The sequence below is a fragment of the Myotis brandtii genome, unplaced genomic scaffold (genome assembly GCF_000412655.1).
Source record: "Myotis brandtii unplaced genomic scaffold, ASM41265v1 scaffold409, whole genome shotgun sequence".
Lineage (NCBI taxonomy): Eukaryota > Metazoa > Chordata > Mammalia > Chiroptera > Vespertilionidae > Myotis > Myotis brandtii.
Window position 1 is genome coordinate 1,603,446 of NW_005365723.1, and position 15,850 is coordinate 1,619,295.

A 15,850-nucleotide genomic window follows, 5' to 3' on the forward strand; every position below is an offset into this window, starting at 1 on the left:
GAACTCAAGGATAAGAATCTTGAGAAGCAACCAAATAGGTCCAGGACGCAGTAGGCTACAATGGCCACTAGGGGGAGACAGAACCTTTCAAAGAGCAGCATGAGAGGAAAATCCAACAGCACGGAGGTTCTGCTCCCCGAACTGCCAGCAGAGCTCGCTGCCATTACATCGCTATTGCCATTGCACTGTGTAACAGCCAGCTCCCCAGGACAAGCTGGGACAAGATCAAGAAAATGCCCCCACCCCCCAGCTCAGGCAGTTCACGTGCCCTTTATACACTCCCCCCAGCTTTAAAAATTTCACATAAATGGAAGAAAAGTATTTCCCCTGTGGATGACAATCGAATCTATTAAAAATTCACCTGGAAAAAAAGCAGAACTATAAGCTCAAGAATAAAAACATTAATTTTTAAAGCTGTGTGCAATTATCTTCTGCCTCCAGCAACGTTTCTGTGAAAGAACTGTTGACATATTCAATTTCATCTCCCCGAGTAAAGAAGCCTCCGGCATGTGCCAGCTAGCCGGGGAGTCCCAGCCCAGAGAGTTATGGTCCTATTGGTCCAGTTTCAAAGGCTTCGTATGCAACCGAGTGCAGTGAGAACAACAGTTCCCACAAACTCCTCTCGAAAGATCAGAATGACCCCATCAATATTTCCAGGACCATGATAAGCCCCAGATGTTATCACAGGCGGGAGCGTGCAAACTTTCAAAGCCCCAGTCCGCCAGTGACGCTGCTTCAGAAACAGAGTTTAGAGTGTTTGGAGGGAAGACAGTCTCCCTCTGGAACGCTGAGGCGTGGCCATGCCTTACTTCCATAGACAAGCTACAGGCCCTGGCTGGTGTGTCTCAGTGGTTAGAGCGTCGGCCCACGGACCAAAGGGTCTCGGGTTTGATTCCGGGCACATACCTGGGTTGCAGGCTCGATCCCCGGCACCGGTTGGGGCGTGTGGGTCAAGGGCATGTGTGGGAGGCAACCAATCGATGTGTGTCTCCCGCATTGATGCTTCTCTCCTCCCTCCCCTCCACGCTCTCAAAAATAAAATAAAATAAAATAAAATAAAAAGCTATTGGCTCCACTGGTTTCCTGCTTATCTCTAAGGCACAGGAAACCTCCAAAATCAAGCTCAGGAATAAAGGGACAAAGGATAGAGCCCAAAGACCAGAACAAGGCAAGAAAACAACTCTAAGAATAAGTGGCTGATTAAAAACTAAAACCACATTAGGTGGCCTATTGGTTCCGGGAGACAGAGCTGGGGGGGAGGCGGGGAGGCTGGGAACCAGCGCTGACTTCACAGGCAGTGAAAGACCATAACTTACAAGTCTTTTTAATGAGAGCGCTTCCATACTCTAATTACACCCTAATTATAATGACGCCCCTTCTTTCTTCAAAGGGCTCACGCGTGCTTCTGGAACATTCTCCGTCAGAGTCCCCTCATTTGCGGATTTAAAGAGAGAGTTGGCGAACCTCAGCCTGAGTTAAAGTGGCAGCTCTGGTGGCTGACTTCAGCTAGGTTTGCCCTGACCAGACCGGGCCAACTCTCGGCTCCTGAAATAACAGCACCCCCTGCCCGCCGCCGCCACACACACACCCCCAGTGCAATTCTCCTGAGAGAACGCCATCTCCCCAATTATGCAGACACGTCCTTGCCCTGTGCACCCGATGTGCGAGCCATTAGTCACTTCCATCCCCAGCCCAGGAACTGCAACCTCCAAGGCACACGGACGGGCAGGGCAGGGCTGCGGGCTCATTTGTGAAACCGCCTACAAGCCCGCGGGCGGCCAGCTCGGCCAGGGGCTCCAGGAGGCTCGCCTGCCTGCATGTCTAACGCCCGAGGCCACAGGGCAAGTCACTTAGCCGCCTCATTAGGATCACAGCCCTGGCCCTGCCATGGCCTCCTTCCCAGGTGCCTGGTTACCCCATTCATGTCTGTAAAGATCCATTAAGCCTTCGCGCTGAAAGGCACTGTAAAAGCCAAAATGATCACTATTATCGCCAATAAACTCCAGGGCACTCTTCCTGTCACCGGCTGAGGACAACGGCCCTCTAATGAGCTCCCCGCAGCCTCGGGGTGGCTTTGACACTGAAGGGCACGGACACCAAGAGGGAAGGAGCGCCAATGCTTTCACGTGGCCAGTGGATTTCATCAGCACCTCCCGAGTCTCCTGGCACCCCCACACCTGCAGCGCGGGGGCGAGGGGGTGCCCACACCATCCAGCCCTGCCCCAGGCCCCCCGCTTCAGGGCTGAGCTGGTAGCAGCCTGCAAGGTGGCGAAAAGCAACGTGGAGACCCACAGACAGCTGCCCTCTGGCTACGTAAAGGTCTTCCCATCCCCACCCGCCTCCCCGTGGGACCCACCAGGCAAATACCCCCCATTGAAACCCCACCGGCAAACTCCATGGTAACACCCCAAACTGAAGGCAGTGCTCGAGTCTGTAACGGGGCTGCCCAAGTAGACAAGGACATCTCCATAGGACATCACACCACGCCGCTGCCCATAGAAAGACCCAGCTACTCATTTGCAGCATGTTTATGGGATGAAACCCCCCCTTTATTTTAAATATATATTTTTATTGATTTCAGAGAGGAAGGGAGAGGCAGGGGGAGAAACATCAATGATGAGAGAGAATCATGGATCAGCTGCCTCCTGCACGCCCCACACTGGGGATGGAGCCCACAACCTGGGCATGTGCCTTAACCGGAATCGAACCGTGACCCTCTGGTTCACAGGTCGAAGCTCAACCAGTGAGCCGCGCCGGCGGGGCCAAACCCTTTTTCTTCTTCTCCCCAAGGACAAGCGCCAGCTCTTCACAGGAAACCCTGTGTGTCTTTTGAAATAATATGTTTCCAACTGATCTCCTGCTGGACAAGGAAATTCACCGTCTTCCTGGTGGCACTGATCCGCTCAATTGCTCAAAGGGGCCCTTGGTCACAGGGAGCTTCGGAGCCAGCTGAGCCGGGGCGCTCCGCTCTTCTTGGGCAGGGGGTTGGCCGCTGTGGTTCGCTCAGGAAGGGAAGGTGGAGGGAGGACGAGATGCCAACACCGGGTGCTGCTGCGGCGGCTGCGTCCCCCGCGGGCCTGACTCCATCTGTGTAAAGGGATCTGTGCCCCTGACGTGAGGATGAGGAGATCCAAGTGCACGCTTCACGCCGACTCTGGGGCCGGGAGCCCCGCCTGTTGGAGCTGAACCTTCAGCCAGATGCTGCCTCGCTGGCCCCAGGCTCCCGGGGGCTCCACCTCCCACAGGCGCGCCCGCTCCTCCGGATGGGCCAGCAGGAACTTCCTACAGACTGAGGAAAGGGGCCCTCGTGAGTCTGAGTCGGGGGGGTGGGGGGGGACACAAGCCTGCCCCACACAGAGGCCAGCCCAGCCTGGACTCCGCGGGAATGGCCCCTTCCAGTCCTTCCTGCAGCCCAGCCCGCCCAGCACTCTGCTCCGCCCCATGCTCCACGCGGCCCTGTCACCATCCCCCCTACCCATCCTGGCCCTTCGTCCATCCCGCCTGCATCAGCTCAGGAAGCCACAGCACAATGCCACGGACGGACAGGGGCTTAACCAGGACACTTATTGGCTCAACTCTGGAGCCTGCAAGTCCAAGATCAAGGTGTCGCAGGGCTGCCTCTCTCCTCGGCGGGCAGCCACCTTCTCACCGGCCCTCACCTGGCCTTCCCATCTGTGTCGTCCTTATGGGACCCCTTCTCACCAGTCCTACTGGATCAGGGCCCTTCATTGCCCCTTTAAAGATCCCATCGTCACATACAACCATTGTGGGTAGGGCTTCAACATGAGAACTGGGGGTACCAAATTCACCCCCTAGCCTCACCCACCTCAGCACTGTCCCTCCTCCCGCCCGGGCCTCAGGGGCCTCCTCTTCTCAGCACCTTCCAGCTCATCCTCTGTGGACGCCTCGAGTCCCAGTGCCCTCAAGGCTGGGCTTTTATGCCCACGCTCCCAGGTGAGCACTGTCACCTGCCATGACCCACATGCAGCCGAAGGGGAACCTGCTCCTGGTCCCCCCGGGGCCCGGAAGCCTCCACCAGGCCCTCTTCTGGCATTGCCGGCCAGCAGCACAGACGGAAACTGGGCAGGAGGCCCCTTGTCCAGCCCCAGGGCAGCCGGCCTGGCCTCAGCCTGCAGCCGCTTCTCTCCCCGCACACTGCCTGCCCCCACGTACCGGGCACGGCCTCTGCCTGCCAGCCGCTGCCTCCCCTCCAGCCCCGGGCACCCTGCAGCCAGGCGAGGAGCTACACACTCCGAGCGAGCACAGGAGCAAAGGCAGGTGGGGCCAGCAGCAGATCGCTGGGTTCTGCGGCTCTCAGGCCTGGTGTGGATTTGTTTTTTTGAGGTTTTTTTTTTTTTTTTTTTACTGATTTCAGAGAGGAAGGGAGAGGGAGAGAGAAACATCAATGATGAGAGAGAATCATAGATCGGCCGCCTCCAGCACCTCCTCTACTGGGGATGGAGCCCGCAACCCGGCCATGTGCCCTGACCGAGAATCGAACCGTGACCTCCCGGTTCATAGGTCAACACTCAACCACTGAGCACACTGGCTGGGCTGTTTTCACTACATCTAAACCCAATGGTTTCCCAGGCTGGGCAAGGTCTGGCCCTTGTGATAAAGGCTCGTTTGTGCTCAAGCCATGAGAGGTTTCTCAGAAGAAAGAGGCCCGCCCTATGTGTCACCTGGATGCACGGGTATCCCTCCCCCTGACCAAACGCTTCTCCCTGACACAGGTGGGGTTACCTTGGTACATGGCGGGAGAAATCGGCCAGCTGACCCCTAGGGCCTCGTCGTCGGGGAATGTCTCGCAGAAGTCCCGCAGCATGGCCACGCCCAGGCCCTGGCCGCGATGTCGCCTCCGGACAAACACGGTGTCCAAGACGGGCAGCAGGTAGCACGTGCCGGTGCCATCGCCGCACAGGCTGCCTGCAGGGGACGTCAAGAGACACACTGTCCCCTGGGCCTGTACCAACCTGCCAGGACGCCGCGGGCACCGTCTTCACACACTAGCCACCAAAGACAAAACGACATCTCTCCTCCGTCCGCCAGTCCTCCTGCCGACTGACTGGTCAGCCATGTTGTTTTATTTTTTGTTAATCCTCGCCTGAGGATGTTTTTTCCATTGATTCTTAGAAAGAGTGGAAGGGAAGGGGAGACCCAAAGAGAGAGAAGCATCGATGAGAGAGACACATTGATTGGTCAACCTGGGCCGGGGATCGAACCTGCAACCCAGGTACCTGTCCTTGACCTGGAATCAAACCCAAGACTGTTTGGTGTGCGGGCTGACGATCTAACCATTTAGCAACACTGGCCAGGGCTATAGTCAGTATTTTAAAAATGAAGTTGGACCCTTACCTCACACCATATAAAAAATTAATTGAAGATGGATTTAGAGATAAATGTAAAGGTTAAAACCACAAAGTTTTAGGAAAAAAAAAACTTCACAACCTAGTTTAGGGTTAGGCAAACAGCTCTTAGATTCAACACCAAAACCACAAACAATGGGTCAATCGGACTTCACCAAAATAAAAAACCACGTACTTCAGAAAACACCACTAAGAAAATGAAAAGACTAGCCGATAAGAAAATGTTTTCAAGTCACAGTCCTGATAAAAAGACATATCCAGAATATATAAAGAACTCTTACAATTCAATAAAATGAAAACAAGCAATCAATAAAAAATGGACAGGTGATCTGAACAGTTTTAATACAATTCATTGTATCAATCAATGGAAACATACTCAATATCCTTCGTCACTAGGAAAATGCAAATTAAAACCACAGTGAGCCTGGTTGGCGTGGCTCAGTGGTTGAACATTGACTTATGAACCAGGAGGTTACTGTTCAATTCCCGGTCGGGGCACATGCCTGGGTTCCTGGCTTGATCCCTAGTTGGGGCGTGCAGGAGACAGCTGATCAATGATTCTCTCTCATCATTGATGTCTGTCTCTCCCCCTCTCCTTTCCTCTCTGAAATCAATAAAAATATATTTTTAAAAACACCATAGTGAAACAGAACTTTTCACCTACTAGAACGGCCATAATCAAAAAGACATGCAGTACTTAGTGTTGACAGGATGTGGAGAAATGAACCCTCATATACTGCTGCTGGGAATATATAATGTTACAGCCACTGTGTCAAATAATTCAGCAGTTTCTTAAAAAGTTAAACTTAGGCTTAGCAAACGACCCAGCCCTTCCACTTCCAGGAATCCATCCAAAAGAAATGAAAGCCCACACCCATGCAAAGGCAGGTACGTGCACGCTTCCAGCAGCCTTATTCATAACGGCCCCAACCTGGAAACCCTTCCGGTAAATGCACAAACAAAACGGGGCACATTCACAGCACGGAACGTTACTCAGCAATAAAAAGGAAAGAAATACTCATCTCTGCTACCGTTTGGATAAACCTCAAAAACACCATGGTAAGTGAGAGAAGCCAGATGTCAGAACAGAAGCCGCAGAGCGCATCCGTCCCTTTCTGCGCAATGTCCAGGAACGGCACAGTGATGGGGACAGAGCAGGTCGGCGGGCGCCTAGAGCTGGGTGGAAGCAGCCACTGACCCCACACAGGCCCTTCGTGGGGTGCTGGCGACACTCTCTACATTTGCTAAAGTCCCTGAACGGCACACTTACATCGGCAGCTTCTATGGGCTGTAACGCTGACTTTAAAAGGATACAATGAGTTGTACTAAAACTGTACTTAAAAGATGCACTTGAGCATCTCATTCTTTCAGGAGATGATGAAGAGGAAACAGGACTATGGGAGGTCCTGCCCCCCCTTTTTAAAAAAAATATATTTTATTGATTTTTTACAGAGAGGAAGGGAGAGGGATAGAGAGCTAGAAACATTGATGAGAGAGAAGCATCGATCAGCTGCCTCCTGCACACCCCCTACTGGGGATGTGCCTGCAACCAAGGTACATGCCCTTGACTGGAATCGAACCTGGGGCCCTTACGTCCCCAGGCCGACGCTCTATCCAGTGAGCCAAACCAGCCAGGGCGAGGTCCTGCCCCTTTAAGGCAAGTACAGTTGGAGGCCAGGTGGGCAGCTCGGCAAACTAAGGCCGAGGCTATAAGGAAGCAGGGAACATAGGGAGTGAAGGAGGCTGGTCTGCAGAGGTGGCAATGGAGCAGGTGCTGGGCACCCGCCCAGCGTGAGAAGCCGGCTGCACTCCATGAATCCCCTGCTCCCTTCCTCTACCCCCTTCTTGCAAGCCCTTGGTCGGGGGGGACAGCAATCCCTCTCCCCGGGTGCTGGAGCTGGAACGTGAACAACACCGCACTCTGGCCTCTCCACTGTTGGCTGCTGATGTTTCTGCTAAAGGCCAGCAGATGCACGAGGGTCTTGCCTGACGGACAATTGGACAGGAGGTGCCCGTGGCCCTGGGTGTCTGGGGGAGGGGCGAACAGGAGGCCCTGGGCACCTCTACGCATCCCTGCCACGTCCCAGGTCACATGCTTGTCCGGCTGCCAATCACCTGACTGAACGCTTCCCAGGGCTGCGCCAGCACTAGCTGGGCTGTCAGGAACCCGAAACGGGAAGCTGTTTCTTTTAGATTTTTATACAAAAGCTTACTGGCCACAGGGTATAACTCAACCCCCAAAGCAACAGAGAACAGTGATGGGAAAAGCTGAAGCCTTACCAGCTAACGGTGGCAGAGATGGAATTTCAGGACAAGGAAAGCAGCTGCAATTGAAAGGGGAAGTCCTAGCCCAGCCGGTGTGGCTCAGTGGTTGAGCATCCACCTATGAACCAGGAGGTCACACTTCGATTCCCGGTCAGGGCCCATGCCCAGGTTGTGGGCTCGATCCCCAGTAGGGGGCGTGCAGGAGGAGGCCGATCAATGATTCTCTCTTATCATTGATGTTTCTCTCTCTCTCCCTCTCCCTTCCTCTCTGAAATCAATAAAAAACCTTTTATTTTTTATTTTTATTTTTTTTAAAGAAAGCACATGAACAGATGGGTACCAGACTTATTGGGGTGATCACTTTGCGAGGTATATAAATGCCTACTCACTATGTTGTGCACCTGAAATTAATATTATATATCAACTATAATTTAAAAATAAATTTCAAAAAGTTAAAAACTTTTTCAGAAAGCAACTCTAAAGAGACCGATCCCTTTGGCAAATGGCACTTGCCCCAGGCACTTCTTGCCACAGCCCCCGGAAACTGACCCCCGGCCTCCCCCTGACCCCGCTGTGGTGGCGGCCTCCCCTGCTCCCGAGGTCCCATCCACGAATCTCAGCACGCAGTGTGCTCCGCACGCGTGAGCCACCAGCGATGGTACTGTCCTGACAGCTAATGGTAACATTCCAGAGAAGAAATGAAAAGCAAAGTGCTTGCAAATCACTTTACACCATTAACTGCAACAAGGATTTTACACCATTAACTGCAACGTGGCCCAGGCTGGGAACCAAAGGGACAGGTTTCAGCCCTTCTCCAGCACGAGGAGAAGCGGGTGAGAATGAGGGCTGTACCTTGGGTTCGTTTACATGACAGCTGAGTTAGTGGTACCTGCTGTCCCCGGAGATTCTCCCCCAGCAAGGCCTGTGCTGGGGGCCCGCGGGGGCAGGAGGCCACCCAGAGCAGCGGTCGCCAACCTTTCAGACCTCACGGCCGCTGGCCCAGAGGGCCCAGATGGCCGTGGCCCGGCCCTGCCACTCACCTTTCGCTTTGGTTGTGTAAAATCCGACCGCGGCTCCGTCCCTCCACAGGATTTTAGCTTCCTCCTTCCCAGAGTGAGGCAAGAAGAACATGGCATCGTCATCCAAGTTCCTCTCCAACCTTCCAAAAATGACGACGTTGAGGACGAAGAGCACAATCCTTTCCCCGAATGACTGGACCTTTGAAGGAAAGCAGAGCGAGCCAGTGAGGCGGAGGGGAAAGCAGAGGCGGTGGATCCTGCGCTCGGCATCCGCCCACCCATGGTCCTTCTCATGCACGAGGCCAAGATGTGCATTGTTTCTCACGGAGGTTTCACACCCGTGACCTTCACACCAGTCGGCCCCACCTGCTGCCATCCGGTCCTCACCACCTGCCGGGTGGTCCCGCTTTGCAGGTGAGGAACTTGAAGCTCAGAGAGGGTAGGTGACACAGTCACTGATTTCCTGCCTCATTGCGAAGAGGGCTGATGGCAGCCGGATGGGGGCTCTGCCGGGACAGGCAGGCCCGGGGACAGGCCGGGCCGGTGCACCTGCTGAGCCGGCCAGCGGCTGCCTCCTGCCCGTCACCCATTAGAACTGAGGCTCTGGGGAAGGGGAGCTTCATACAAATGGTAATTTTTTTTAATAGATGTTTTTATTGATCTCAGAGAGGAAGGGAGAGGGGGAGAGAGAGAGACTCATCGATGATGAGAGAGAATCATCGATAGGCTGCCCCCTGCAATGCAGGCATGTGCCCTGACTGGGAATCGAACCATGATCTCCTGGCTCATAAGTTGATGTTCAAGCACTGAGCCATGCTGGCTGGGCTGAATTTTATATTTAATACTTGACCCTTACATTTTCTTCACCATCATGATCATGATCATCTGTGGTTGTGGCTTCTTGGTCCACATTTGCAACTTCAACCTCTCTAAGCCTGTTTCCTCGGCCGGTCTAGGGAAAAGACCACCTAAGTGGTGTCTGAAACATTAGTCTGCTTTTCAACAGCTCTGCTAATAAAAAGAAGGCAGCTTGCAGCATCCCAGCAAATGGTACACAGTGTGCAGAGCCAGTAAACTTATTAATTGGCCCAGAATGTGAAATATTTCACCTTTATCTGGAGCCAAATCTTAGATGAGAAAAAGATTTGTGAAAACCTCACCAGCTAATTCTTTTTTTAAAATATGTTTTTTAAAATTGATTTTTAGAGAGAGAAGAAGGGAGAAGAACAGAGAGATAGAAACATTGATCAGAAGAGCATCGTGGATCAGCTGCCTCCTGCAGGCTCCCTACTGGGGATCTAGCCTGCAACCTGGGCAGGTGCCCTGACCGGCAATCGAACCGGCGACCTCCTGGTTCCTGGGTCGATGCTCAACCACTGAGCCACACTGGCCGGGCCACACCAGCTAATTCTGAGAAGCCACCCCAATTCGGTGTCTCAGACAGCAACAGCCAAATCGAGTTCAGAGTTAAGCATAACGACCCTGTCACAACACCCGGTCGGTGTGATGTGGGAGGTTATAACTGTCAACTGAAGGGAAACATCCAGCCAAAAGCTGGCAGCAGAAGAGGAGAGAAAGAAAATGCACTTAATCTGTGCAGGTTCATGACGGGGGGGGGGAGATAATGTGCAGAATGAGATGCTGACTTAGAAACGTTTCTGGAAACACAAAAATAAGACCTGTTCTAATCCCTAAATTAGGGCCACTATTTATGTTAACAGAAAGAACATTAAGCAAGCTTTCTTTTTGGTAACTGGTGAAGAAGAGCTCGCTAAGAAACAAAATGTAATTAAAGGGACGGGGGATTTTACAGGGTAACAGCAAGATGACTCTTAAAACCTTCTGCAATGTCCATTCTAAGTGGCAGCACCTCACCTTCACCAGGCCTTCTCTTGCAGGGTCAGAAGTCCTCAGGACGTCTTCGGTGGCCCACCAGGAGTCCTTTAGGTAAACAGCCACGACTAGAGAGAAAGCCAAGAGGAGGTGATGACACACACCCAGCCAGCCGGTCACCAGAGGCGGTGTCGGCAGCATCAGCCACCGTTGCCGTGCAAGGGAAAGGTTATGCCTGGTAGCATCTATGGTTCCTCCGTGTCTTTTCACGGCTGGATTCTCAACATTCTTTTTTAGTGCTGAATACTATGCCATTGAATGGATGTACCACCGTTTATTTCTCCTGTGGTATTTTCTCTATACCCCTTATGCTGCCATTTTTATTTTCTTAAATATATTTTTATTGATTTCAGAGAGGAAGGAAGATGGAGAGAGACAGAAACATCAATGATGAGAGAGAATCATCAATCAGCTGCCGCCTGCACGCCCCCTACAGGGGATCGAGCCCGAAACCTGGGCATGTGCCCTGACCGGGAATCGAACTGAGACCTCCAGGTTCATAGGTCAACACTCAACCACTGAGCCACGCCGACCGGGCTTACTGCCATTTTTATACCTGCTTCTCAAGCCAGGTGTCTGAGCCCAGGGGGTCCAGAAGCCACAAAATAAAAAGATACATCTTCCCAGTCAAACTCTGTCCGCTGAAGACTGGGAGGAAAATGGTAGCATGGAGGAGAAAACAAAAGCCTTCACCATTCAATACCAAGCTCACGACATGGAAGCAAATGTTGTGGGTGAAGACCAGGCCACAGTGGCATTAGCCAGTTATTAACCATAACTCTGCCCAGCCAGCCCCTCCTCTCCGAAGACCCGCAGCACCCAATCCACACGTCAGTGGCATGTCATCAGCCCCAACCATAGTCCCCAGATTGACAGAGCCGGCTGGGAGCGAAGGGCCAATTAATCGCTTGACATCTGCCTTATTAATTCAACGAAATTCATGTTCAAAATGGCACCTACCGGAACGCACAGGAGCCTTATAAAGCCCCCAGGATCATTCTTCTTGCTTAACAAGATGAATCAATAAGAGACGTCCAATTAACTGACAGTGTGTCGCTGGCACACAGATGTGGGATGTACTAAGACGGTCTCAAACAGGAAAGCTGTTAGGTCTCGGTGTCTGGGTGATGCCTGGGAAGCTGCACGGCGGGGGGCAGGGCATTCATTAGTCACACAAGTTGTCACCAAAGAGACGGAACTGCTTTTTTCAAAATGAATCTTAAGCTGCTACGTAACAATGAGGGACAGGCCTAAAATAAGCTGCCCTCCAAACTGGCGTGGCTCAGTGGCTGAGTGTGGACCAATGAACCAGGAGGTCACGGTTCGATTCCCTGTCAGGGCACATGCCCGGGTTGTGGGCTCCATCCCCAGTAGGGGGCATGCAGGAGGCAGCCGATCCATGATTCTCATCATGGATGTTTCTCTCTCTCTCTCCCTTCTTCTCTGAAATCAATAAGAATTTATTTAAAATAAAAAAAGAAAGAAAGAAAAGACGGCTCTTGGAAAATAGAATCAGCCCTCTGGAGAGTGGCAGCATCTGGTCAGAAAAGCATGATACCAGTTGAGAGGAGACAGGAAGCAGGAACGCGGCCCAGCCCTGGGAGAGAGGCCGTGCCCACTGGACATGGATGGGCGCAGATCTGGACTGACACACTGCAGACCCCGCCTAGGGCAGCTGAGACCCGGGGCCAGCGAGATCGGAGAGTCAGAAAATGGCTTTGAAGGGAAAATGCGATTCTGATCAGCGTCCCCTGGCTCCGGACCCCAGGCACCTGCAGCCGGCGGCGTGTGCAGTGGTGACAGCCACCCACGGGCACGCCTCGTCAGGGAGGTCAGCCTTGCTGAACTAATTTAATTTCCTTCTCCCTCCGGGTGACAGGTGATGCGGGCCACAGAGCACATGTCAGGAATGGATTTCATTCCGTGACACTCCAAGGTTCCCCAAACGAGTCAAGACAGCGAGGTCCCTCAGGCTAACTCCCCGGGCCGGGCTGCCCGGAGGCGGCACGAGCCACGGAGTTCAACCCCTGAATGCCTGCACGGCGCTGTCCCCGGTGCCCGTCCTCGCCCCTGGGAGCTGACAGCCGGGACAGGAAGAGACCTAACCAGCCCTCCAATACGGGGCAGGGCACGGGAGGTGCGGGATCGAGCTGGGAGCCCAAGTGTCACGAGGACCCAGAGGGGGAGTCAGTGCTGCTGAGGGTATTGGGGGAGTGTTCCTGGGAGGCCCCCAGCTTGGGCTCTGGTGTCACTGGGTGAGGGAGGCCACAGGCAGCTGATACATAGCCTGGAGCTGAGCAGAGACAGGGAAGTCCCATGCCCCATCCCAGGAACCAAGGAGGGGGGAGTCTTCTCTCTCTCTCTCTCTCTCTATCACACACACACACACACACACACACACACACACCCACACACACGGATAAACACACATGCATGAACACGTGCACAAACACACATGCATGAGCACAGTGCGCGCACACACAAGCATGAACACGCATGCACAGACGTGCACAGGTCTTATCTCCCCGCACTAACTGCGAGTGGTCCGTGGACTGGCCCAGGATCAAAACTTCCTCAATCACAACAGAAGGGGCTTCAAGTCCCCCTGCTGCCTCCCCAGCTGCCCCCTCACCCCCCTGCTCACCATCACTCCCCTGGAGTCCAAGCCACCACTGCCCATTACAAATCTAAGAAATATGCAGTCCTCCCCCCAAACCCAGCAGTTAAACCACAGTGACGGCCATCTTCGCCAAAGCAAAACACACGTCCGTCCCAAGGACTGTGGGGCTTCACGCCACACCGGCCCCGCCCGTCAATCGTCTCAGGGGAGGGGAAACACACGCGTTGACATAGCAACTGTCACATCGCATTACGCGCTACCATTTCCACGCAGATGTCTTCCTTAAAGGGAAGCCCTTCCCCAGATGCCCGTGCACTCGGCGCCTCTCTGCCACGGAGAAGGGAACATCTGGCTCGCAGTGTGCTCGCAGCATCAACCTCCCCGTGGCTCTCCAGCAGGAAGCAATGTGGCCGCCATGAGTCTAGGTTTGAACTCAAGGAAGATGGCGCAGGATGGGGTGCCTGGATCCGGAGGTACAGCTCGACTACAAGATGTGGGGGCGGAGAGAAACCCACACCAAAGCTAGTCTCGCTAGGAAGGGAGTCTTCACCTCGTCGGGCTGGGCCAGGGCACGCACAGCGAGTGTCTCAGGGCTGGGGGAGCAGACAGAGCTGCAGACAGCCCGGCTGCAGGGCCAAAACCTCAGAAGCCTCGAGACGCCTCCAACCCCCAGACTCCGGCTCCATCCTCTTTTTAAAAAAAATATATTTTTTAATTAATTTCTGAGAGGAAGGGAGAGGGAGAGAGAGAAACATTGATGAGAGAGAATCATGGATCGGCTGCCTCCTGCACACAACACTCTGACACGTGCCCCGACCAGGAACCAAACCATTGACCTGTGGGTTCATAGGCCGACCGTCAACCACTGAGCCACTTGCATAAACACACGCACAGACACGCACACACGCACAGGGGAGGGTGGCCAGCAGGCAGCTGGATACATCCGTCAACTCGGAATCCATCCCTGACACTCGGAATATTTTCCTTGGACCTTCCCTCTTTTCCAAATCCCACTAGTCCCCTGGAAAGAAGGACATGCCTTTGTTTGTGGGAGGCTGTTTCCCTACGTTTAAATCCAACTCCGTGCCATAAAGTAACGGGGAATAAAGAAGAGGAGCTCCAACAAGAGCCAACATGTGTCCCTAAAGGACAGAGCTGTCCCGGCGAACAGCCTTCCCATCGGGGCCCCTCTCAGCCCCCGGGAAACAGAATTCTGTTTCCAGCACGAACACCCTTTTGCTTCTATGAGCTGGAGTGAGGGGCGTCACAGAAAGGGCCCCCCAGTTCTGAAGTTCCCTGGGCACCCCAGGGGCACCCCTCACTTTCCACCTCCCACCCCTCCTGACCCACCACCCACCTGCCCCAAACGCAGCCCTGAGGAGGGCTGGCCCCAGGCCCTGGGTGTCGCAATCTCTCCAGGCCCGGGACAGCTCCTCTGAATGTTTGCCTTGGCTCTGCCACCATTGCAGGCCTATAACGGGAACGCTTTTCCAGGAAAAAATCATCATTTTTCGACTCCCTGCTTGTTTTTCTCAGGGTGCAGATGACATGCAATCACCAGACACGGAAAAAAACTTAGCAGCCATTTGAAGGACGAGTGCTATGCTCGGGCACAAATCGAGGGTTTTGGGGGGGGGGTGGCTGCATGTGGCAACACCTGCCCAAGAGCCCCCCTCAGCCCCCCTTCTCCGGGAGGCCTGCGTCCTTTCTGTCCCACAGCCCCCACCTCCCCTGCCCATGACTGTCTCCCCTGTGAGCGAGCTAAGGAGGAACCCTGAATACCCTCTGGGAAGAGCCCAGAAGATGTAGGCGACCCGATCCCAAGCAATGGTGCCATTAGGAGCCTGGAACTTTCCATCCGTCCCCTGGCCTCTGAGGAGGGAAGAGGGGTCTCGTCCGGTGGTGACACGAAGCAGCCTCTGGTCACAGAAACAGTCAAGAGTGAGACTCACAGGGGTCCCAGGGCGTGTGCCTCAGGCCACCTGTTTGGTAAGTGCCTGCCCAGCTTCCTAAGGGGGTGGGAAGCTGCAGTACCACATGCTACCAGCAGTCAGCGCTGAGCCAGGACTGCCCACAGCCAGGAAACTCGCAGCCTGGATGCTTTTCCTTTGCTCTTTGCTCACCCGGTTATGGAAGTCCCTGGGATGGACTCCACCAGCTTATCAGCAGCTAACGCACACCGAGGGCTTCTCCATCAGCTCTGCTGCTTTCACTTCCATCGAACCACGAACACACTCACACACTCACACACACACACACACACACACTCACACACACGCAGCCTTTACACATACAACGGCTCCAGAAAATTCACAGAGCAACCGGCGACGGCGACCTCCACGGTCACGGCTAAGCACGCGTGAAAAGACACGTGTTGAAAGCTGTGCGAGGAGCTATGCCACCGCCGGCCCCTTCCAGGTCCACTTGCTTCAGGCCACAGAGGCACGTTCACACATCGTGTCTGATTCACAAGGGGTGGGGGACACCTGAGATGCTTTTCGGGAACCTCGCAAAGATCGCAGCCACCATGGCAGAGCCCCTGCAGTCTGGGGAACAGGGGGGAACTTTATTTAATAAAGTGCTATCACACGTATAAGGAAAGGTCAGAGTGAGCCTTCTTGGAGCGTATGGATATTTACTACATTCTTGAAAACAACCAACAAATTGTGTAATTAATAGAAAACAGA

At 53.8% G+C, this 15,850-nt stretch overlaps 1 protein-coding gene across 1 annotated transcript; it reads right to left on the minus strand.

Annotated features, from left to right (window-relative positions):
• Window positions 1–2,678: 2,678 nt before the first annotated feature.
• FAM169B (family with sequence similarity 169, member B) lies at window positions 2,679–13,426 on the minus strand. The gene is made up of 5 exons (XM_005873391.2): window positions 13,417–13,426; window positions 10,526–10,611; window positions 8,672–8,849; window positions 4,744–4,926; window positions 2,679–3,289 (listed from the first exon to the last, which is right to left on the minus strand). The coding sequence occupies exons 1-5, from the start codon at window positions 13,424–13,426 to the stop codon at window positions 3,144–3,146; spliced, it is 603 nt and encodes a 200-aa protein (XP_005873453.1). The 3' UTR covers window positions 2,679–3,143.
• Between the last annotated feature and the right edge of the window lie 2,424 nt (window positions 13,427–15,850).